The sequence below is a fragment of the Mya arenaria genome, chromosome 6 (assembly GCF_026914265.1).
Source record: "Mya arenaria isolate MELC-2E11 chromosome 6, ASM2691426v1".
In the NCBI taxonomy this organism is placed as follows: domain Eukaryota; kingdom Metazoa; phylum Mollusca; class Bivalvia; order Myida; family Myidae; genus Mya; species Mya arenaria.
The window spans coordinates 51372236-51398232 of record NC_069127.1 but is presented as its reverse complement, the minus strand read 5'-3'; the positions used below and the strand labels follow the sequence as shown (position 1 = coordinate 51398232).

The 25997-nt window shown below is 33.9% G+C and overlaps 1 protein-coding gene across 1 annotated transcript; it reads left to right on the top strand.

Annotated features, from left to right (window-relative positions):
* Window positions 1-455: 455 nt before the first annotated feature.
* On the top strand, window positions 456-22220 carry LOC128237543 (cyclic AMP-responsive element-binding protein 3-like protein 2). The gene is made up of 10 exons (XM_052953134.1): window positions 456-783; window positions 7508-7691; window positions 10769-11053; window positions 13220-13407; window positions 13951-14124; window positions 15910-15968; window positions 16524-16592; window positions 16949-17033; window positions 18799-18991; window positions 19447-22220. The coding sequence occupies exons 1-10, from the start codon at window positions 685-687 to the stop codon at window positions 19833-19835; spliced, it is 1725 nt and encodes a 574-aa protein (XP_052809094.1). The 5' UTR covers window positions 456-684; the 3' UTR covers window positions 19836-22220.
* Window positions 22221-25997: the final 3777 nt, after the last annotated feature.

The window sequence follows — 25997 nt, the reverse complement described above, 5'->3', positions numbered from 1 at the left end:
CCGAAATTATCGATAACGCAAGTATTTGTTTACTTTCAGTTTCAAAACAAAGACCGGTGCAGAATGATTGTCAGTATATCACGATTTATACAATCGATCGTCTACCAAAAAAGCTTTAAGGACAGTTCTCCAAGATTTCCAAAGATATCAAGTTCTATCGACCTTTATCGTACAATAAACTTCCTGTTAAACAATTAAAATTTAATCATTGTTTTTGACATATAGTTGGAATTTCCCCGATAGTAAACAATACGTAATCTTGACGTAGATGCTAATCTGCATAATTTATTTATAACTAGCCCAGCGATTGGCTCATGCGGACAGGAACTAGACGTGTCTGTAAACCACTCGGTAGACAGTAATTATATTCATACGCTCACTATAAGCGTGAGTTTTCAGATCAACTATTATTCAGTCAATTTAACCTTGAAACTTAACGAACTCAACTAGTTTTACAATAAAATGTGTTAATACAGCAAATTCAAGCTGAAATACCGACTTTAATAAAAATCAATGGAATTACTTTACAACAGTGTATGAACTTCGTATTGGATGCGTAATTTGGTTGGGAATTTCTTTTCAAAGCTACACTGAGCTGACACAAGCTGGGAGATTTCCCGTTTTCTTTGATTTTCACGGTTACGACTATCCCGGGGGTGCTACCATCCCAGGGACTTCTCCAAAATGGATCTCCTTTACGGAAGTGATCAAAAGTTTAATGATTTGGACGAGGACATGAATACCTTTTTGGATAACGATGTTTTTCAAAGCCCAGCGACTACGGTATGTTATTTTCAGCTGAACATGTGATTCAAATTTCAAACATATGGCTAATGTCAGTTGGTCGTATCTCACTTTGCGCGTTATAATTCATTAAAACGTGATAAGAAAATGTTTGCTAATGTCATTATATTGTATTTTAACGCTTATGTGTGCTTATTTTATCAAAAGTTAATCCGTTCCGTGGGAATTAACATATGGGCTCAATGTACATGTATCAGGGGCAACGCCCACCCGGCTTAGCGAAACCGAAACGATTTACGGGTGACTTGATACGGGGTATTTGCTACCTGAGAGCCCTTGAGAAATTTATCATGAATCTTGGGCGTGCAGTTTATTTAAATATGTAATGGCTGTAATTTGAAGTGATGTAATGTTGTGAATACGATATTCTAATTTTAAGATTGTTTTCAATTGCTCAAACTTTCAAATCCAAGCAATTGTATAAACCAAAAGCATTTGGCTTTTTTTTTGGATAAAATTCAAACAAAACAGTTGTATGAGGATGTGACATGCATGTTGTTGTTGTTTTATCTCAAAAGTATATATATATATATATATATATATATATATATATATATATATATATATATATATATATATATATATATAGTAATACTATCGATACAATATATAGATCTATATAAATATTGAGCCTAGTATCTTAAAAGAATGACATGGATGCAATGAACCTTCCATTATTTTAATAGACCCCCCCCCATGGGGCAGCTTAAGCCTTTTAAATATCCTTGTTCATGTAATTTTTATAAAATACCAAGGGGTATACAATAGCTTTTTATCTATTTGAACTATTCTGTATATATTAACGTTCATAATAAACAATAAATAATCACACCAGCAAACGATTTAAAACTATTTATCAGCTCTGACAGGGTCTGCTTAATTCTTCAATGCCCCCCCCCCCCCCTCACCTACACATACATACATACATACACAAATACTGGGGAATGACACCCCACCCAGGGCGAATGGCACTCTACCGCCGGGGGAATACCGCCACGCCTTGGGGAATGTCAACCACCCTGGGGAATGTACCACGCCCTGGACCTTTTGTGCCGTTTGTTAATGAGGAAATACATAATATCAACAGGTAGATTTTCTCAAAGCTACTGATTGGTACATGTATGTAAAGGCTGCATTTCAACACATGATTCAAGCATTTATCAGACCTCTCTTTGAGTCTTGAAAAACATATTAGAACTGCTTTGGGTTGCAAATTTAAACGAGTCAGTTTTGGTTTATATATAAATTAATATAACAGGATCTAAACTTTCCATTTAGAGAATAAGGTTATTTAAAGACGTTTTAATCACCCAGATCAACATTTTACCTCAAAATGTGATCGAGCCATTGTAATACATGCCCAAGGATTTACGTAATTCAGTCTATTTTTGTTAAAGATCATGACGATCTCGTATAAGGAAGATCATTCAAGTGTACCCCTGGCGTAGAATGCCATTTCAAAACACTATCAAATTACTATTCGTGACACCCACAATTTAACCATTCATTTTTTGATATTCATTTTGAACTTAGTTATAAAATGGGACAGACGCGGTCATGCTCAGCGGAGCAAAGGAATTGATATATACACATCCTTAAATCATGTTTGCATAAACGTAATTGTGAGCGCTTTTAATTTCGCTTGCAAGTACATCATGAATTCATTCAATAGTCATGCCTTACTATGGCTTTGTATTGTCGGGCTAGTGTGGGCTTGAATGGCTCCATTTTCAGGCTAGGTCATGTATTGGGTCTGTGTTTTTTTCTGTTTTGGATACTTCTAATCGTACGATCATACTATATTGCAAGCATTTTGAAATCATTAAAATCGCTTACATAATTACAATTAAAATCGTGCCTAAATATATAAATCTGATATCCATTTTTCTTCACATTTCTTTTATAACAAAGGTCTTATAAACTGGTTTTGAAAACTTCTCACGAAATTGGCTTTAAATTCTTAATATAACTGAAGCAGAGAAATTGATACTGTATGCTTTTAAGAACCATTCGTTGCTTTGTACGAAACGATTAAAATGCAATTGGCACTGGTATTTCCATGTACATGTATATGACGGTGTCCAGTAAATAAGACAGCCGGAAGAGTTTCACCTGCCATAGATATTCGCTATTGTAAAGAAAATAATCTACCGAAATGCCATAGATTTATTACATGAACTGCCCAGTAAATATAAAAGCTTCAGTTGCCATGGAAATTTCATTTTTCCGGTTGAATACACGGGGCCTCGGGGGAGGGGATTTGACGGGTTGATTGACAAGCGCCCGGGGCACAATCATATATCATAAGACACTTTATTGCCATAAAGATCATTTGGCCATCAAAATAGCTGTTGTAGCTGAAAGCTTGCCTTCATGATCTCATAATCATATACATTGTACATGTAACACTCGTAGCGAGTTTAAACACCATACTCCCAGGTTGAACGTCCTGGGGCCTTGTTTTTCAAGTTTTTTTTTAACCAGAGCGTTTGACTCAATTACCAACATTTGAGAACCAGTAGCCACTTAAACAATAAAGAGTTCGTTGACTTACTGGCCCCCAGACTTGGCTCAAGGACGTTTTATAAGGGGTTCTTGTTTCATTCATTATTTAACTCACATCCTTGATAATTGAGAGGGGTTGGATGTTTTAAGTCATTTTTCCAAAAACGGCAGCCTGATTTACTCCTAACAATATAACTACAATTAAATAACATTGTTGAACTCGTGTTCTCAAAATAAACGAAATTGAAGAGCTCTTTTTTAATGTTTCGGGGTTTTTGATTCATTTCATGGTTGCCGGGTTGTAATTTGTATGTTTTCATTTGCACTTTCTCACGATAATGTGCATCGCTTTCTGCTCCCAGTGCAAGTTGCTAGCATGACACATTTTATGATACATCCGCAAGGAAACCCCGCTAGGTACTCAAACTGCTAGCTCATGAAAACTTGCAAATGTAAATTGCACAAGAAGTTAAGAAACCTCAAACATTCTCATAATGTTAACTGTACTTAATATTGATTGCACGATGTACCTTGCGTCCATCCGCGGTGGTGTAGTGGTTAGACCGGCATCCAGCGACCCAGACTTGATAATCCGCTGCGGCGGCGATTTCTATACATTATACAGTAAAGTGAGACACCTACATTCGTGAACATCTTTACCCCGATTCCTTATCCCAAATGCCAGGCGCCTGGCAGGAAGGCAATCGGTACCCCTCGATTTAACTAGCTGCTGGGTCGGCAACCGGCCATGTCAGAACAAGCCACTTGTGAGACTCGACCCTTCGACCTCCCGCTCCGTAGGCGGACGCCTTAACCACAAGGCCACGGAGACGGTGGTATACATGTGTGGCAACCTGTTTCCAGGCCTTCTGCCTATTCGGAACTCCTCGGCTATTTTCCATCGTAAGTTTTGTTTTCGATGGAAAATGGCCGAGGAATTCCGAAAGGCCTTCCAGCCTGTCAATTCCAAGCCTGATTCTCCGCTGCTGGGGGGGGGGGGATTTCTATATGCAGTAAACATGACTTATGACAACCTGTTTCCAAGTTTTACGCCCTGTCAATCTCCCTGAAACTTACCACAATCTAAACCCATTGATTGTCGCAGGTAACAGCTGCCGCTGTACATATATCATATGTCTCACAAATCAATACGCCTCCTTTCACCGTATTATTAGAAATATGAGAATCTTCATTTCACTTAATATGATAGCTTTTAACAAGAGCTGATATTCATTCAAAAACGTCATTAGATGGGAACATTTCATTACTAGTATCATTTCGACGGAACTTAATTTTAAAATGAAGATTCAGTATAACACTTGTATTTGAAATAATCTTCATGATCAAGGGACGTTGCGCAATCGCACTTGTATTTTTTTCAAATCACTTGTGGGTTGTTTTTCTTCCGTTTTAATGCGAAAATGTCCCAATATTTATGCAAACATGAGAGTTAAATGCATCGCGATTTGTTTTGAAGTTTGATACTCAACATTGTATACATAATATGGCTTTTGTTTTATTACACCTCCGAGTCATGTTTCTCGTGTATAGTTAAAATGCATGTGATTCACTTCCACGCATCCAACCAGTGGTTTTACATAGTTAAGTACAACGTACAGATGATATTCTTCTGAGAGCCAAAAAACCTGTCACTCTTCTTACTCCGTGTGATTATAGCTCCCTTTGGCTCTGAATTGTTCGATGTTATCAGAGAGTCTATATAGCATGTATAGGATCTGTGATATATTATGTATGCGTATACAGTTTCAGAAAAGTACAGCTGTAGTTAAGGTTTAATTTGCTGATAAGCCCCGGGTGTCTGGAAACGATGCCTGGGAACTACTTTCTCTCGTCATGTATATAATTATTGTAAACATAGACAGCCGCTAACTTCCATAGAGTTGAATTCAGTTTCTTGGTTGCAACTTTCTGCTTTTCTGATGCAACGGAAATTTACGTCTATATGTTTTTTTGCAACGCATTTCTTTTACGATGCCACATAAAAGACAAAAATCTTCAAGGATTTCTAAGCCACTAGGTTATGATTCACCAATGCGAATGACAATAAAAATCGAAGCGAACACCTGTGCAAAAATGTTTTCATTTACTTAGTTTGCGCTATGAACTTGGCCACTCGTAAAATATTCATGGAACACGCGGTCATGCTAGTCACATTTACTGTTAACATTTAGCAGCATTTTAACGTTCTCAAGAAAAAACGGACTATCATTTATGGGTCATAATTATTGCATCACACAGCTTTAACCAGGCCTGAAAGTTTCAATTATTTACCAGACTCCCAGAAAGTGGGTCAGACTCCTGGAATTGTTTCATCAGATTTGAAAAGGGAACGGGACCAGCTCGAGTGGTTGCACGTGAAATTTTAATAGTGAAACTTTGGCAGTTTAACAAATAAGACTTTTGGATGAAAAAACCCTACTCCTTAAACTAATACCATCATGCAACACATTTCAACACAAGCCCTGCTTTGTAGCATCGAGAATTTTAGCTAGTCCGTCACGCACTGAATCTAGCTGACCACTAAGATCAACTTCTTAAATATTCAGAATGAAATATATGTTATCATTTGTTTATTTTCATAACAAAATATAACCAATCTACCAGTGCTGGGCCGAGATCCTTGCCCCCCCCCCTCCCCCTTCATTGGCCCTGTCGTTCTCTGTTTCCTAATACAGCACTCTGAAGAAAGCGCATTGGTGCCCCTCCCTGACCTTACGAGACTTATCGTAAAAGTTTTAAAAAGACTTTGAATAATTTATTGAGGATGCTTTTATCTATAATAAGGAAGCGCCGTTTTTCTTTACTTAAAGTAGACCAATTTATCACTTTTATATACAATGCAATTCAATGATATCTTTAATAGAAAAGTGCAGAATCGTGATGGACTCGTACTTGGGGCATCAAGTTAACACAATCGCTCTATTCTCCCGGACCTTTCTTATCAGCTTTTATTAGTGTGCCTTTGATAAAAGTAGGTTATGTGAGTGCTTTACGGAGACATTACGATTATCAAAGATTGAAAAATAAATATGAGTTTGTATCTCGTCATATTGATATAACAAATGTATCTGAAATTGCTTATGTACGTATTATCCATTCAGAGCTAAAATGACGTATCGGCATTCTTGTGTCGTAAGCTTATAGGCCACCTTGGCTGAGAATGGCACTGTACGACATTTGTGTGTATTCAATTCAGATCCTTTCAAGTTTTGTTGTATTCGTTCGAAAGCCCATTTCTGTATTAATTAATGTTCAAATACGGTACACAATAATCGCTTGTACATGTTTTGAGTTGACACCTATTACGCGTCATTAAGTTGGTTTAAATAGCCTAATTTTGTAGGTCATAATTGCATACTGTAATTAGGCCTGATTATTTTTGTTATTTACTTTTGTGGGTTATCACAATGTCCCACATGAAATTATCGCTTTATCACACGACAAAAACACACTGTAGGGTGACATTTGTTTACGATATTTTGAGTCCATATGGTATAATTCGGATTGTTTCGACACATGTCACCGTGCACGCGCTATGATTCTCGTGCAGCGTTCACAGCCGTCGCAGGCTACTAGTCCGTTCGTCTGCTCCGTTCAAATATACGCGTTGGTTACAACAGGTGGCTGTTGATATATACACATTAATTTCTCAAGTCAGCAAACCAGTGGGCTGTCTATTCAAACCGGATCTTGAATGTTGTGGATGTTGTACATCCGGGATTCATTGAGGCATATTCTACATCTTGATGATCTAAATATCCGCGTTACCGTCTAGAAGGCTGTTCTAATCAATCATCCGGGATTCAATGTCAAAAACAAAACATGATAATTCAAGTTGCCTTTGATCTGTTTATAAAATATCAAAGTTTCAATTTGTTTAAATGAGATGCTAAGAGTATGAATACATTTTTGCACACAGTCAAAATTGTAAAATGAAAGTAGAAAAATAGTTCCAATATATTGTCACATACTATGAAATGAAACTGAATCTCGCACAGACAAAATTATACGTTATTGCTTACATGCGTTTTATAAAAAAAGGCACAATATACTTTAATTGCGTATAATCTACATTTTTCTGTTTAACTAAAACTGCGCCGCCCACTCATGTATTCTGAACTAAATTGTGAACATACTTTTGTTTCCCAAACTAACGCTGTCCCTTTCGATTTTCCAGGAACCTGGCTACATGGTTGATGAGGAATGGTTCGACAGTTTCTTCGTGGACCCCGTGCTGAACGACAAAATGATCACGGACGCCGCCCAGCCGCCCCGCATCAAGTGCGAGCACAGTTACTCAAGCGTGAACGAGAATAGCCTCGCCAGCAGCGGCGAAATGGACGACATTGGACGACTTGAAGGTATTAAAGGCTCACATGAGGTCACGCATTTACACAAATAGGAAACTGAGAGTAGAAAAAGTAGTTCCAATATATGCTCCCACATAGTATGAATTATGACGTCACCAGCACAGTGAACACCAGTAATTTATCATTTTAAATATTGTAAACAACATAGACTAAGCGACAATTTAAAAGCTAATTGAAAAGGATTCTTATAACTCCTCTCCGGACAATTGAGGATGAATTGCCGGTTTCTTGTGAAAATGAACGGTATTGCAAAAAACAAGTTGATGTGCAGTTTAACACAAGTTTTATTTTTAATTTGGTTTGCAGTCTATAACACCTAGCTTCATAGGTATTATCTCTTCTTTTTTTAATTAAAACTTAATTTATTGTTCTTGTTTTATGAGTATGTTTTTGAATTCTACAAGTTAAACAAAAACATTGTGAGCAGCTTTTTGGCGAACATATAATGATACTCCATGGGTTAAAGCATATTTAAAGTGATGAATGCACCATTGGTTAAGAGATAAAATGTCAGTCAGAAAATACTTTATTATAGTTTTCCATTTTTTCCATTTTGGAGTGTTCAGAAGTCCATTTTAGGATCTTTAAGTGTCTGGACATGATGCCATATTGTATGAGACAAAATGTGGGAGAAATAATCTGTCAAAGCTGAGAAAAATGCCACATGGTTCAAAAGGCCATGCTGTCTCAACTTTATCTTGTTGTAATTGCTTTTGGAGCAACCTTTTAGTTTTGATGGGCTTGTGCCATTAAGGCCATATTCAATAAATAGTTTGTTTCATGTTGCGACAGACTATCACAAAAAAATGTTGACAACAAATATTTTTAGGCTCTTTGGTTTTTTTTCATGATCATTTTTTTCATTTTTAAGTAGAAAAGCAAATAAAAACCTACCCACCCACATCTTAACATGTAGGCAGGGAAACGCCACACAAACTTTTCAATGTTTGTGGCCTTAATTGATAAAAATTGGACATTTTCATTTGTAGTATCTTCCTTGACGAAAGTGACGTTTAGAGTGTCTGGGGTTTTTGATAAACTTCTTGGTTTGAAACTAATTTGTCCATAATGATATTGACCTTTATAAAAATTATCATTGGATTGGCCAAAGTGTTATTAGATATTATTTTGTGACCAGACACAACCTTATAAACATAATTTTTGCCATTTATTTTGTCCAGCCACACTTCAATCTGGTTAAAGACCTCTGTGTAAGCCAATGTCATTTCACAAATGTTAATTAACAAATTTCTTTCTTAAGTGCCACATTTTTAAGTACTTACTTACAGTAAATGGCTGGAGTAACATAAGAATAGACTTATTAAAACTTGAATCGGCTCTTCAAATATAGCAAATCTTCCTAAATCTAAGCCAATTTGGTCTGAATTGATGTTGAAAACCAACCAATTTGATAGCACTTAGTGCTTAATACACTGACCATATTCATGGATAATTCAGCAATTAATATGATTGGCCAGGAGAAACTTGTTTACATCAGAATGATAACAAAACCTTCATTCGCATTTTTGGATTTTCCAATTCTTCATAGTTGAAAAAAGTGTCATTGACTGACATTTCAACAGTTGTCAAATAAAATCGCAATTCTTAAAACTTTGATCTTGACAGCATGGTGATTTCAGTCACTATATTATAAGGTTTCTGCGTTCCTCTTTTCACCAGTAGCTGTTTACATGAAAAATAATGTCTATTTACATTTCATTGAAGTACTTTTGCTCTTATGTTAAATGAGGCTTTTAATTAGTGGTATACTGTACACTGTACTGTCTTCATAACTGCGTTAGAATTGCTGGAGGCGTAATGTCACGATCTTGATCACTTTCAACAGGTTGCAAAACAGTTTTGACATGTGTATAAATCAGTTGCCTCCAGCGCTTTAAAATAAAACTCAAAAGTTTTGAAAAACATACATGGATTTTACAATGTACGCTTTGAACTTGCTTAAATAACATGAACCTTGCAATGTACGCTTTGATGTTACATCAAAATGTCTTGCAATGTACGCTTTGAATGTACCTCATAATGTATTTCATGCAGTGTACACATTGTATTTACCTCAAAATGCATCTTGAAATTTTAGCTTAATTTCTTCTTTGTTCAGTTTATTAAATTTTCTGTGCAACTTAAATTTTATAATCTGTTACTTTTCTTGTGGAGTTCAATTTACGTCCAGTCAGCTGTAAATACTGTTTGATTTTAATTTGCCGATCAATTGTCGATAGTATTTTTCCTAGCCTGTGCGTTCACATGACCTTTCAAATGTAAAACAGTGAATCAATATTAATGTTTGTTCCAATATTCAGACCCTACTAAATTGTTTTAAGATGTTGATCTTGATGAAATGTCTGTACTGATGTATATCAAACCTATTTTGTACAGTTTAATTAAAAAACTGTCAGAGTTTTGTGACATATTATAACACCCACGATATGACACTTTGTTTTCCCATATTCCATAATTGCTTTTCTGCATTTTGTGTTGTTGTTTTCGAGAAATAAGTTGAAGTATTCAGCTATTGTCCTGTCGGTGTCATAATGTCACTGTCGCCATTGTTGATTATTTTTGTTTATGTCATTGTTATTTATAAACCATTCAACATGTCAATTATTGAAAACAAGTTTTGATGCCACATGCTTACTTTGACAATATATAAAACAAACACTTACTCTGCTGTCCGAGCAACACCTCACCACTTTTGAAAAGCCATTTACACCTTCTTACTTACACGTACCTGCATGGCCTCATTTTCATCGAATCTTTCAATGACATCATGCAATTTGAAACTAAAGCCCTTTGAATAATGACAAAATGTTCATGAAACTGATTTCACATGCAATTTTGTGTTGTTTTCATAAATCTTTTAAATGACATTATGCAATATGAAACTAAAGCTCATGATTACAAATGTTTTAAATACCATTAAATAAACATGAGAAGTCCATGAAACTCATGTCACATGCATTTCGACATGGTAAATAGAATTGTAAAATGTATCAATTGGTTCTATATGATATACCGTAATTAAAATGTTCTTTCATTCTTTCTTTTAGACTTGGAATCGGAATTATTACTACGAAATGCCGCCCTTGACCTTACCATGAAACCAGGCAACAGCCAAACTCTTAAACCTGAAACGATTGAGACCGACCCACTTACAGCCACACAGACCGGCGCACCAACAATTCCTGCACGCACGTTTACAGTAACAAAGCAACAACCGACAATAATTCTCGCCTCGACACAGCCCCACACCCACGGATTCTCAGAACGATCCGTTTTGCCCCGAATCACAGTCAAGACTGAGCCCCCAGATGCATACGACATTGAACCAAGAGGTGTGTGTTTTTTTCCAAGAAATTGGCGTCTTTAACTTGGCTCGTATTTTGTCAAAAATTTGTTTTTGGTATTTCGTCATTTTTCGTTTAAGAACAACTTTTCTCAAAAACAAATCTTGAGTTCTCGCGGTACTTAGCTATGGTTTCATGTTGTCATTGGTTTTCTGCCAGAACTGAAATGTTGGACATAATTTGTAAATGTTAAAATAAAATTAAATATCAATGAATGTTAACATATGGTATTATTAAGGTTAAATTTAAAATTGGTATTTTGTTCAGTTGTACTAAAAATAAAATGAAAACAAACCAAAATTTATTGAAATTAAAACTGACCACATTACAAAACTATATGCAAATTATTTTTTGTCAAAATTCATAAGCTATGATTTTAATAAGGTAAATAATTGAGAAGTTTTATGATAATTTCCTATTTAAATTAATTTGACCAAATACCGTGACTAATACTGGACAACAACAAGCTATCATTATAGAAGATAACAAGAAGATAAATGGTTGTCAATTTTGATACCCCTTCGGCTTAAATCCATAACGCTACTGTGAAAATGGGAAATAGCTTATGGGTTAATAACTGATACTAAATATCAATGTGCAAAGTTTCTCAATAAATTTTAAACATTGATATTTACTTTTCGGTGTTTCAATGTATTGTATCCAAAGGTCAAGTAGTTATTAATCAACAGATTATGGTCAAAAGTCGTACCATTTGTCAAGTCAATATTCATAATAAACAAGTTGTGGCAAAGTACAAATTCGTTGAAGATGTACGCTGTTGCTGTGTCCGTTACTTAAAGTGCACATTTCAGGGAGAAATTGATTGAATAGCTGTCTATATTTGTAATTAACTTACTGTTTATTGTGGTTTTACAAATATTCAGTAAGAAAGAGTTAAACAAGGGAATAGAAGGTCTTATTTTCTGATAGAATTTATGTCCACAAGCCGTTAAAGGGACACAATGCAGGTTCAGACAAAAACATTTTGTTTTCTTCATTTTAATGTATTTTTAATGTATTTATTCATTTGACTTTAATGAACATAAGAAAAAACATATGAATTGTGTACAGTAAAAGGTGATATTTAGGGGCTTTTTTAACTGGATAATTTGTGGTCACGTTACTTTTTAAGCTATAAATTGAAAAACAACAACATAAGAAGGGTATAATATCTTGTTATCCATACAAAATCATATTTTTTTTTTTTTTTTTTGATCATTCAAGTCAAATGAGTTGAACATAATGATTTTTTTTCATCAACCTATATGTGGCCCTTTAATATCAGAACTCAATGTAGAAGTGTTCCCAACAAAGGCTCATTATCTCGATAACATGACTGAGCCCTTAATAACGATGTTTAAAAATTGCCAATTACTTCAGAAAGCTGCAAAGATAAGATGTCACTTCCTTGCACTCAAACAAGTCCTAATACATTATACAAACAGCTTATGGCTGTGACAATATATCAACTTGATAGTAACTTAACATTATGTAATGTTATTTAAACACTGACTGAATGTTAAGAAAGTGTGTTGTGCACTTGTGTTAGTGAAATGGGGTTTTGTTTATAAACGAAACGATATCCATCAATGAATTTCATCAAAATACATAAACATTAAAGTTTTTATAAGGAGACTGTTGTTATCAGCAGAATGTTATAACATTTACAAGATAAATGAATGTTGTTAGAAAATTTAAACTTGGTAGTTTGTTTTGAGGAAAAATTGTACTTCATAATATATTAATGTTCTATGAATGTTAAAAGTTTCACATGAAACTTCTTATGTAACAGTTTTAATGCAGTTTTTCTTAATTGAATCAATTCATCAAGTGATGCAGTAAAAACTTCAACGCATTTATGGACAAATGCTAATTTGATGCACTTTTATAATGATTTAGGTATCATTCTTTCTGTAAAATAATAGCATTAAATGCACATTCTCATTTTCTGTTATATACATGCGGATGCAGTTAATGCATGTGTTAACTAATGTTTGTGGAAAAAATGCTATATCAATTGTCAATTTAATATCATGGTCTTCAATTCTGTCATGTTTTGTGATGTATCATTGAATAACTCTTAAAGTCTGTAAGGAATTGCTTAAATGAATTGTATAGGCAGTTATATGTAATATTTAATGATGTATTTTGCAGTAAATGTGGACTCCCTCGTGTTACCCCCAACCCCGCCCAGTAGCAGTAACTGTAGTGACAGTGACAGTTGTCCGAGCCCACAACGCTCCGCCCCCTCAAGCCCGTCACGATCCTCCTACGGGTACGGTCGCGAACGGCCATCTTTGTCTCCCCCATCGTCACGTTACTCACCATGGAGCTCAAATCAGGTATGTATAATGAAATGTTACAAAGAAAGAAATATCTATTTAGAATGAAGCACTATATCAGGGATGTTATTTGTCCACGGATTCACGAATTTCCATGGATCAGACGGCTCCAGGCCCCCCCTAAAAAAACAACATCATTGATTTATAATTTGTTTAATTTATAAGTATTGACATTCAATTTTTTTTTTCAAATTTGAAATTCCTGCATAAACGGACATTTGAAGATATGAACATAAAAAATTATACGTGTGTAAGCATCAGTTAGGACATGAACCAATTATTACCTATCAAATAAGCCTTTTGAAATAACCAGAAGGGTTCAGAATTGTACGTAAATTATTTTGAGCAAAATTAAAGATAGCTCTATATATGTTTAGTAATAATGGAATGTAGATAAAGATATGACAAAATGCACTTTATTGAAAATAAAAGATTGTGCGCTGTTTACAATTCTTTATCAGCACATATGATGACACAGATATTTGGATATCACTATCAGTAAAAATGAGTTTATAAACTTGTATGAACATTTTCAATTGACAGACTGAGGGAGTGGACATTGTATTTCAACAGATCCCGACATCTGGCATCCTCGTATTAACTGAGGAAGAGAAACGCACTCTGATCTCCGAGGGCTATCCCATACCCTCAAAACTGCCACTTACTAAGCAAGAGGAAAAAAATCTGAAGAAAATTAGACGCAAAATTAAAAACAAGGTATTAATGAATGTGATGTATAATATATTGGTCCCCCCACGACCCCTTTTGAGCACCTTGGATGGTATTCAATATGCGACTTAAGTCAATCTTATGGTCTTACATGATTGACTTCATTCACTCTATTGGTCAGTTATAAATAACAAGTAATCGGATTAGTTACATCGTTCTTACATCCAATTAAGACCAATATTGAAACCAGCCCCAAAGTCATGATGTGGATGAGCGAACGAATGTTAATTGAGAAATGACTTCGAAGAGACCCGATCATTTAAAATTGATTTTATTAATTCAAAATAAAAATGAGGGCTTAGAAACATTCATCACCATTCTGTTTGTATTTGTTATTTTTGGTTTACACAAGTTAGGCTGGGAATAACTTTATGGTGCTAATAGTATGAACCTTTTAGTGTTTATGAAACTTTATTCATGGCCCATGTAATTTTAAGTGTTTAAGAGATATATGTACAAAATACATCAAGCGTCTAAAGCATTCTCTCATATTTTTTTCGGTTTCCATATAATTAATAGTGCGCTGTTTATTTTATGATCACTAAATTTTTTGTCCAATGAAATTTTATTGTTATTGCTTAAAACATAATGTTGTGCTTTTAAGCATATTTATATGATAATATGAAGCAGTCCTATATTTAATTGTGGAAAATATGCTTAAGGTACAGGTTAAGCATCATATTTCAAAGTTATAAATTTTAAAATGGGATTTACATGTTACGCCCTACCCTTTTAAGATAATATTCACATGGTTATTTACTGCATATATGGAGAGAGAGAATTAATAAATTTTAAATAATATTTCATTCATTTCATATGTTTGTATAGGTAGCTTGCATGATTTAGATGTTTTCTGATGAAAGATATGATATTGATACAGTAACACACGTTGATAATCAATTTTAATCGTTTTCATGTAAGTTTGGAATTTGTTCACAATTGCAATTATGTTTATCACAGCTTAATTAAATACATAATTTTAGCATTACAAGTTTTATATTTAGGATATTGGTTTAATAGTACTAAGTTTTCTATCATGTTATCCAAAGTGTTAAAAGATTAACTCTTATTATCCATTAACAATAAAGAGGTTGTTAAACCATTTAGTGCTTTAATCGAGTGCTAACACGGACTCTCGTTTTCTAAGGTCAAATTTTCTGGTTTCTCGGTCTTGGTACTGGCTGTATTGATTGTACATAAAATGTTCTTAAAAGAATGTTCCTGTATTAAATATTTACCATATTAGTTTTATTGTCTTCATTGTTCGCATAGATCATTCTGAGAAAAAAAGTGTATTTATTGGTATTTATCTATTCTAGTGATTGGTAAATTATGCAGCTAAAACAAGTTTTTACCTTATTTGATGTTTGGTGGAAAATATGAATGCGTAATGCACTTAGTCAGAGACATTAGCTCAGTAGCCAGACTTTTCCAAAGCTTTTGTTTTGCTTAGTTGACATGATGTAAATCGGATTGAGACCACCCTTGATAATTTTCTACCTTATCTATCGAAAGGATATATTGAATGCATTTTTAGTGCATGTGAATTTTTTGTATGGGGTTATCATGTGACTAGTAAAGCTCTTGATTGGTTTAATAGACTTTATGAATATTTTTATCATGGTGATTCGACGACATGTCAGTTTCATTAAGCAAAATATTAAGTCTCCTGTTCTTCTCAAAATCTTATGTATTATAGACTGAACTATACGTATGCCCAAAAAGATAAGCCCCTATTTAAGTTAATAATAAATCTTATCTTTGATATTGTAGATCTCAGCCCAAGAAAGCAGACGGAAAAAGAAAGAGTATTTAGAAGCTTTAGAAAAGAGGTAAATTTCCTAAATGTCAACTGTCATATTGTACAAAGGTTATATTATGAATGTTATCTTTATTTGATTCTGATACAATGTTATGTCTTGATTTCAATATTCAAGTTACATATTAAGATTTCTAAATGGCTTAAACTTCATTAAAAAAAAAATGCAATTCCACACAAATAATGGACTCTTCCAATCATTTGTGAAAAAAGATGTTTTGAATGCAAAAAAGTGAAAATTTTAATAAATTATGATCAAATATACAATTTGGATGCAAATTAAAGCAATTCAAATATTGATAGCTTTCTATGTGAAGAATAAAATTGTTCGTTACATAGATTACACTATGTACAAGAAAGATTAATACTTGCTTTTTAGTGTTACATTTGCACAGTAGAAGTATATATTTATAAAAAAAATTGGGTGATTTTTTGCATTTAACATTTTTGCCCCAAATAAAAACTTTGCCCGTTTGCAAAATTATCAAGTGTATTGTGACGTAATATGTAATGCTTTATGACCTATGCATTTTCGTTTAGTTTATAAGTAATCATATCTTGTTTTCAGAGTTGAATCTTTCTCCCAGGAGAACTGTGACCTCAAGAAAAAAGTTGACACATTGGAAAATAGTAATAGGTAAGTGACTAGGTAAATTTGTATTGGCCTCTCATCATTACCATTTTAAAATTTAAAAATCATTCACAAAAAACTTTTTAAAAATCGTCCATATCTGAAAACGTAATGAACCGGTAGTTAGAAATTTTGTGTATTTTTTTTATACATGGAATCAGTTGCTGAACTCTAATCCAAGCAAAATAAAGAATTGTTAATGCTGCAGCCGGCAGATTACAATAAGACGGATAACATAAACATGAAATAGTTCCAAAATCTGTTAGAAATACATGTACTCGTTAGAAGTAGCTTTAAGATACTATTAGTCTTGCTATACATCTCAATTACCCAGCCTCAATTTTTTTCATTTTATCTTTCAGATCATTACTAAGCCAACTGCAGAAGCTGCAAAACTTAGTGGGGAAAATCCCACGCCCTAATGTTATGCCCCAGACTGGACTTATGGTAGGTCTTGTTTGATATTGTTACTACTTACATTGGGGAAAAAGGTGTTGGTTAATTATGTAAAACATGCAATTGCCAATTATGATGCACAACCAAACATTTTTGACAACGAGCGTTTGGCTGACAATTAAAGGGAATTATGAAATAAAGTAATATCAAAGATGACTATGAACATATTATGGTTCAGGCTACCAAAAGATTTGATAGAATTAGTTCTTATGTTTAATTTGACGAAAAAAACAAAGTTAGTTTTGAAATGAGAGTTGCAACTTGATAGCCACTTAAAGGAATACCTACCTAGTTTAAATGAAAGGTTTGTTTTATGCGGTTGTTCATGAAAACTCGATTTGAATCGTCGTTCTTTTAGACTTTTTAAAAGAGTTGAATGAAAAAATAAATGGCATTGCATGGTTTACTTTCGTACGTTATCTTGTTAAAGTACTTTGTAAAAACAGATGTGACTATACAATTAAAAGTGAGAAATAAATAAACACAAACAAGTTTGTTTTTACTTTAGAATGTTCCAGCTTTTTATCTACAAGTTTAATTAACAGTCATATATTAAAAGTATATCGATACCAATCATTGCTTTAGTCACATCTGTTTTATATTTTTACGAACATGTACATACTGTCAATGTCGGTTAAATAGTGAGTCTGCTTGGATTTCAACCAGACTAGCTTGATTGCTTTAAATCAGAAAGTCTCGTTTAAACCACATGCACACTGTTAAGATTTTAAGCCAGCGGCTGTTTCTTTTAAAACAAAATTAATTCCATTTAAGAAGTTTATCTTATTAGAAAAAAGGTGAAACATATCCTGCTATTTTTAGTTTTTACATTTTCTGCAGAAAATTCACCTTTTGAAGAGTGTCAATAAACTCTAAGATAAATTAAGGAAAAGATAATTGTCACCAACTAACCAATTGATGTACTAAAGATTTTACAGCTAAATTTTTGAAATGGTCTAAACATCATTACATTTAAACCAAAAATTGAGCCATTAGACCATGGGATTTAGAGTAAAAAAATCATTAAATAAATTATTTCAAATCCTGTGATGACTAGAACTATTCAAAATTGGTTTGTAAGAAGTTTAATATAATAACAAGCGAGACAGATTTGCCTTCAGTGCGTTCAGTACATTTTAATGTATTGGAAAGTATAAATGTTTGCGACTAATTAGCCTATGGCTATCTCTAGTGATTTAGAGTTAAGTTTAAGGCAGTAACTATATGTACATGTTCGGTGATGTCTGAGGCTTGAAAGTGAAAACTTACATAAATATTTTAGATCAAAATGTTATCACTTTCAATACTCAATAGGGAAAAATTATACTGTTTCGCTAACAATATTATCATAAATATGAATATTTCCATGCTTTAGGAGGGATTTTCTCATTTCAATGCCAAAACACCTGGTTTTCAAGGTCTCATGAATTCATAAGTGCTCAAAATTAGCTCAAGCCCGCAAACCCTTTACTAGTTATTATATATTAGCAGGGCTTGTTACAATTCTTTTTGCCAAATAGTAAAGTTAGAATTCAGGCTTGTTCATCAATTTCGATGACTGGCGAAAATTAAAAAAAAAAAGTTTACTCCTAGTTCAAGGAATTTGATAAAGTTTGAATTGTTTTTTGGTAGCTTTAGATAATACAATGTAGTGAATTTAATCCCTCTGAAAAGCATGATGACTGTTCATAAGTATGACAACCTGAACAGTTTATGCTAATTAGCTAATCCTTGCACGCTGGGACAATTGTTTCAGGTTCTGGTTTTATGTTTCGCTGTGTTTGTCGGGAGTTGGTCCCCCGTCTCACTCAATGTGGGCTACGGTTCTTCCCACTCCGCTGGGCTCAAAAACGACCTTCCGTTCGCAAACCCTCAGCTAGTAAAGCCTGCACCAATGATGGGCCCGCAGCTAGAGGCAGCCCGCGTTGACGCCTATTGTACTCCGCCGAGTGAGTAGGGGCTTCGGGTTTTATAAAAGCAGATCTAAGTGATGGGCCTAAGGCATACCCAAGTTTGGGTTAAGGGCTCAAGAAATTCCCATTTAAACTTGCATGTTCTTCCCAATGATATTTCACCCATGAAACCTGTATCTCTCTTTTGGGTTGTTATATTTTATTTACCTTTGTAATTTTTGAAAAAATAATTGTATTATATGAAGGAATAATATCAATAGCTTATGTGTATTGTTATAGTTTTATTATTATTAAAAGTTAAAAATTTCTAGTTGCAAATCAAACCATGAAAATCATGACCAGGAATGAGTATGAAAAACAAAATCATATAGAAAAATAATTTATAAGAATATGAAAATAATTGTAAGCACTTTACTGTTTCCATTTTAATAGTTTATAATTTAGAAATTGTTAAGTAAAGACTATAAATATTTTTGTCTACTTTTTTTCAGTGAAGTCGCGGGTATTGATGTCGCTTAGGGGAGAACAGGATGATTTAACGTGGTACGACATCTACGGGCCCAATGTTCCGTACGCTGAACTAGATCGCGAAACTGGAGAACCCATGGGAAGCACTTATTCAAACATCCTGGCCAAGCCCGCACCCGTTAAGTCTGACAACACAATTCCTGTTCCTGATAAAAACAGTCTGTACCCGGCCGAAAATGACGCAAATACAGCTGTTACCTTGATCAGCCCGAAGTCTGATGTAGTCGAAGTAACGGTCGATGGACGTTTCGGGCATGTCAATACATCACGTGATGAACCAACAAAGACAGGTGCTCACCCGAAACCCCATAACGGCGCCGAATCGCTCATGGAAAGTGCTGACACCATTTAGAAAACGTGTGCTTGAATGACTCTTGATGCATAATAGATACAGCCTTAATTAAAGTTAAAGTGTGATGTTTCGTAAACAACTTTCAAAAGGGAGTGATTGAAGTTGATTGGAAAATTAAGAATTAAGGGGATGTTATGTGATTGTTATTGACTAGTTACATATAAACATTTATAACTTGAGGGCTTTTCATATGCAAGATGGAATGTGCAAAGGTTATGTCACATGACAAAATCACATGACATACACATATTTATTGATATTTAATTGACTTGTTGAACTATTACAATGGGTTGATAATTTATTTTCACATAAAAAAAGTGCTGACTTACTGAAGTAAGATTCTTAATTTATTAAGTCATGGTCAGTAAAATTTTACAAAAGAATTCTGGTATTGCATTTAGTAAAATCTATCCTTATTAATGCATTTCAGGGTCGTTTTTAGGATCTGACCAATTCTTCGTTCATTGTTTCATAAATATTCACCTGTGGTGAAATTAGCCATTGCTTAATCATTGTTTTTTTCGGACCAATCATGTTTTATGGCGTAAAATAGCTTTCCATTCTTTTTCATTTATTCATATGACTGTACATATAATGGCCGTGCGTTGTGTTCATATACTGTTGAATTACATCTTTATTGTCATGTATTCACTGAAGCCATTTTAATGTATATTTGAACCATCATGGCGTGTATGTTTATTGTGCTACGCATTAATCACTTTTATCATTCTAATTTATTTTTTATGTATGTTTTATGTTAACAGTTTTAGGCATGTTTTAAATTGTTAAAAGGTTGGACCACTTTTTGACTAATTGACTTCGATAAATACATGAAGTAAACTTATATTTATTGTGAGTGGTGTAATTTTGAAATTTTAGGATTTGGTTGTTAATTTAAATTAGTATTATATATTATTTATTAGTAGTTCACACAGTTTATTGGCCAGTTCAATAAAACAGTAATATTGAATTATGACACTTAAAAATAGTGGTGTGTAACCTTTAAAAGTAATATTGAATTATAACACTTAAAAATAGTGGTGTGTAACCTGTCCCAGATCCTGAAAATCCAGACAATCAGTGTAGTGTAACCTTTGTCTTTTCTTTATCTCTCTTCCATAGCATAATACTATATCATATAACAAAAATATGAAAACAGATGTAGTATCTGCATCAACTCCTTAGAAAGGGTAAAGCTTTTTAAGAAAATAACTAAAAATATTGCCAAACAATTTGAACTTTTTGTCTGTTCAAACTATTGATGTAAATTTTTTAATCTGTTTTGTAGACATACATGTCAAATTCTACAACATTGATGCAGAAGGATGCTCGTTGGCCTATAATTTTTGTATATTTGAGCTCATCCCATTGTAAATAATTGCCTCGTCGCAAAACATGTTTTGAATGGCTGAACGCTGGAATGCTTGCACTTGAATGATTACATATTTCGTTATCAAAAAACATTTTGTAAATAATGGGAAAACATGTTTCTCTTTTGGGAATTAAGTAGAATATAGCAGTGGAAAGAAATGTGGAAATATTTCGTTGTACTTTTCTTAAAAAAATGTAATCCCATAATCATATTGGCAGTGCCATACTATCCCTTCAATAATAGAAGTTTTTATTAACATTTAAATCATCTCATATCTGTAACAGTCTTATGCAGCTGCATTAACATTTGTTTCCTTAGTAAATGGTTTGTTTGTACACTTTTGTCCACTGCAGTAGTTTCATCACCTCATTTCTGTGATAACAGAGCAAGATTTGAATTGGCTTATGCCAGAGTTGTGTTCCTTTGCTGTTTTAGGGCATTTAAAGGGAAATGACTTTGTCACTCATTTAGGTATTAGCCAATTGTTATTTCTTCCTTCGATGTGGGATTCTGTTAGGGTTATGACTAGTCATACAGTTAATATATATAACATGATAATATATTGTCATTATTTTTTGTGAAATTTATCATTTCTTTGTTGAAATACAATTACATATTTATAGTTGTACAGGACCTGCATTTTCGGACACATTGTCATTGGATGTTTTAGTATAAAATGCATTGAATGAGGTTTAAAATCACCCTTTGAAAATATCCTCATTTTATTAGAGTAGCCTCACTTTCAGATGGGTGATTCTCATTCATGTGTGTAGCCTCTCTTTGAAGTGGGAAATCTTTGTTGACGAGGTCCAATGGTGTCCTAAGTCGATTACTGGTAATCGGCAAACTATCGGTCCAGTGGTGACCTACATGTAAGCCGATAAATCGGTAAAATATCGATTATCTTGTTGTAGCTGTTAGAAATGGGGCTGGATTGTGCTTTTGGGGGCAAGAACCCTTTATGCAAAATAAATATAAAATATATATTTTACTGAAATAAAAATTGCATTCAATCTTATGTCTTTCTTATTCTTCATATGTTATGGATTTTCGTGTCACGTGAAATATGACGTATGAGTATCACTTTAAGCATAAGTTGCAGCAGCGGCGTCAGTCAAACCTTGTGCATTTTTTTTTATCCAATTACAATACAACTTGGTGACGTGTTTGTGGGCATAATGCTGCATTCACATTTATTTGTGGTTAATTGTCTTAGAAACTCCAGAGTAATACCAGTTTTAAATTATTACGTTTTTTAGACAGTCATTTATATATATACTGTATATGCAATTTTTATCTGATCCTGATGCTATTTGATGGAATCGTTTGCAGGCATAATGTCTAGGTCCATGGCCTTAGTAACTCCACAGATATGACCTTTTTTCATCGAAATATCAGTTCATTACCCAATCATGATGGAACTTGGTGGTGATAGTGTTTTTAGGTATACTGGTTTGATCTTGGAATAAATCACTCAAGTTGAGCCAATGTTATTCTTAGGAGTATAAACACATTATACGTGTGAGAACCACCAGGAATTTACACGAAACGCTGGAATACGGTTTATGTACATACACCTTACAGTGGATAATTACAGTTTTTGTCAGTCTGTTTGAAACTACCTCAAAGAGTTTATTGAAACTTTGAACATAAGTGTTTTATTCATTTTTAGCTCTTCTGGCCAAAGGCTTTATGCGATGGAGCTTTTTCCACCGTCCATTTGTAAACAAATGCTGGTTAATGCGATAAAATCTTCAGTATTGCGTGTTTCTTAATCAAACTTATTCAATTGTTAGTTATCCATGAGAGCTCCGTTCCTTTCTATTTTCAGTCAGATCCGTCTATGCATGACTGGAATACGAACTTATCAAAATTGCTATTGTAACCATGTGAAATGTTGTCTAAGAGAGACAACCTGTTTTTAGAGAGTGCAGTTGGTTTTTGGGTTTTACTTTCCCTTGCCTTCTTAAAGGCGGTTTGATATATGTTTTGACGAGTTATCCATTTATTACCCGATGTTTCCAAAGCTTAAACAGTAATTTGATACTGACTAATTGACAGTTCCTTCGAAAATCAGCCACACCCGCCCATGCATGACTATAATATAGGCGTTGAAATTGCTATAATACGGCTTGTGAAAATAAAGCCTTCAATTGCGTTTTAATATTCACCAAACTAGCACAGTTGTTAAGTATTGTGTGGACCTCTGTTCCTTTCAAAAAACAGCCAGATCCACCATTGCATGACCATATTATTGCCCTTGAAATTGTCACAATTGCTATACTTAAGCTTGTGAACACAATAGAGCTTCCAATTATCATCCGATGTTTAGTTTTACTTATTCAGTAGTTAGACATTGACTTAATCACGGTTCCTTAAGAAAACCAGCCAGACCCCCCCATGCATGACTGGGTTTTGGCCCTTGCAATCGATCGAATTGTAAATGAACGAAAACACCAATGAACGAAAATACCATACGCACTCTTGGGCCTCTTGTTTATAATGTAAACTTTGTCAAGGCCATACCTCGAAACCTATGATAATGAAACTTTCAACATTTATAAATGATAATGTCAACTTGCGCATAGTGCAAGAATTAAAATTCTGCCTGGATCACCAAGTAATATCCTCTTGTAGTTTGAATTTTTTGAAAGAACACATCTTTTGTACAAAGCATAAATTGGAAACTATTGATAGGAATTGAAAAAACTGAGAACTTTGATATATGGTAATGTGCAGTTTTACACAGCGCTCAGAAGTTGAGCTCTTTTGCATTGAATTGAAGTTTAAGCACCATTAAAGGAATGCAATGTGAAGCACACTATACAAATAATAACTTATTTCAAAAGATATATCGCCTTGTTATGTTTTAAGGGGGGGGGGGGGTCATCAGTTGATTGTTAGAAAACAACGCTTTCGATCGAAAACAATGGAGTTTAGTTTTAACAGTATTTTAGCATGACATTGTGGCATAGGCATACTACACAATGGGTGAAATTTTAATCTGGGGTATAACGAGTCACTTTCCTTCACTTATTGCTATAACAACTAAGTTGGAAAAGCTCAACCAAGGATGTATGCAGCTTACATAATTTCCCCTGTGTTGCTCAAACTTCTTGGAATTACTTCATTTTAACCATGTTGTGTAGTAGTGCAAGATAAATGTTTCGTTGACTTCGGCAACTTTGAGCTATAGGAATTGTTGTATATTATATGTAACGAGCACGATCATCAGTATTGCAAGATGTATCATTTGGTTGACCTTGACATTGGCAACTTTGAGCTATAGGATTTGTTGTATATTATATGTACAAGCACGATCATCAGTATTGCAAGATGTATTGTTTGGTTGACCTTGACATTGGCAATTTCTGGTTAGTGGAAATATTGTATGTTACACGTAACAAGCACGCTCATCAGTATTGCAAAATGTATCATTTGGATGACCTTGACATTGGCAACTTCTGGTTAGTTGATTTGTTGTATGTTATATCCTATGTGACAACCACGATAGGTAGACATTTTTTGTTGACCGTAGTTTTCTCAAATTAAAATTCAATGCATTTAATGTCATATACATAAACTAATGCTTAAAGTAAATGGTTCGTGTCTTAAACTATGCTTACATATAAAATATTCTCACGAAACTACATGCATAACGGCTTACACCCACAATACATTGTTCACCTATTTCTTACGTTTCACATGACCAATTTTTATCGAATTAAAAAAATAATATTTTTAATACATCTATACATTTCCTTTTGTATGCGAGCCTTTTCTGTCTGTAAGACGTAACTCTTCTTTATTGAGGTGTTTTTTTTTACAAAAAGATTTGGATAATATCATTACGAAAATAGTCCATTGACAGAACCAAAACAACCAACCTCTCGTGGTGTCAATGCTGTGTTGTTAAACCAGACAATGCTCTATGCGGACAAATTTTATCTCATGTAAAATTGTGACATCGTGGTTCTGCATGTGTCGATTTTTAATATATTTTGAAGTACTTAAGATAAAAATAAATGTTTTTGGATTTAATTCTTTTAATATGTGCGCATCCATTGTTTCAAATGTATGTACTTTAGATCACACAACACTCGTTATTCATTTAAAAGTTAACAAGGTGATATTTTGAAAAAATAAAGCAAAACCACCTGTTACTCTGATATACTTTTAGGAGCGGATGAGCTATCCACTTTCCTTTACATAATTTAGCTCGATCGAACTATTGGCCTCTAGGAGACCATCCAAACCTTTGATCCGCCCAATAATTGTGTTATAATCTTCGTATATATACCCAATAATGGACAAAGGCAGCTCACCGTGGTTTTTGCCTTCTGCATACGATTTTAAAAGTTAAAACAGATATTAACCATTGAGATTACATAAAATTCTTAAATAAACATGTTCATTCCTTTTCCAAATGAATGTTACCCTAAATTTTCGATTACCTATTTCGAGAACCTACGTAATTATTTTATAGTTCAAAACATTAATTTTCATAAACATTTCATTATATTCGATATAAATATCATTTAGTAGTCGGACTCGGGATTCCATGTCCTAGAAAGTAATCTTTTGATACAAATAGCTTTGGTTCATTGTACATATACAATTATTCACGTTTTGAAAAATATAATTAAGTACTTGTAGTACTTAGGTGGATTAGTTTGGCGGGACACAAGTAACATGATTTCCTCGTGTTTTTGTGGGTATATGGGAAAACGATTTTCTTTTCGTCACTCGAGGTTTAGTAATTGGTGAAATAAGAAGTTATTTTGAAATGT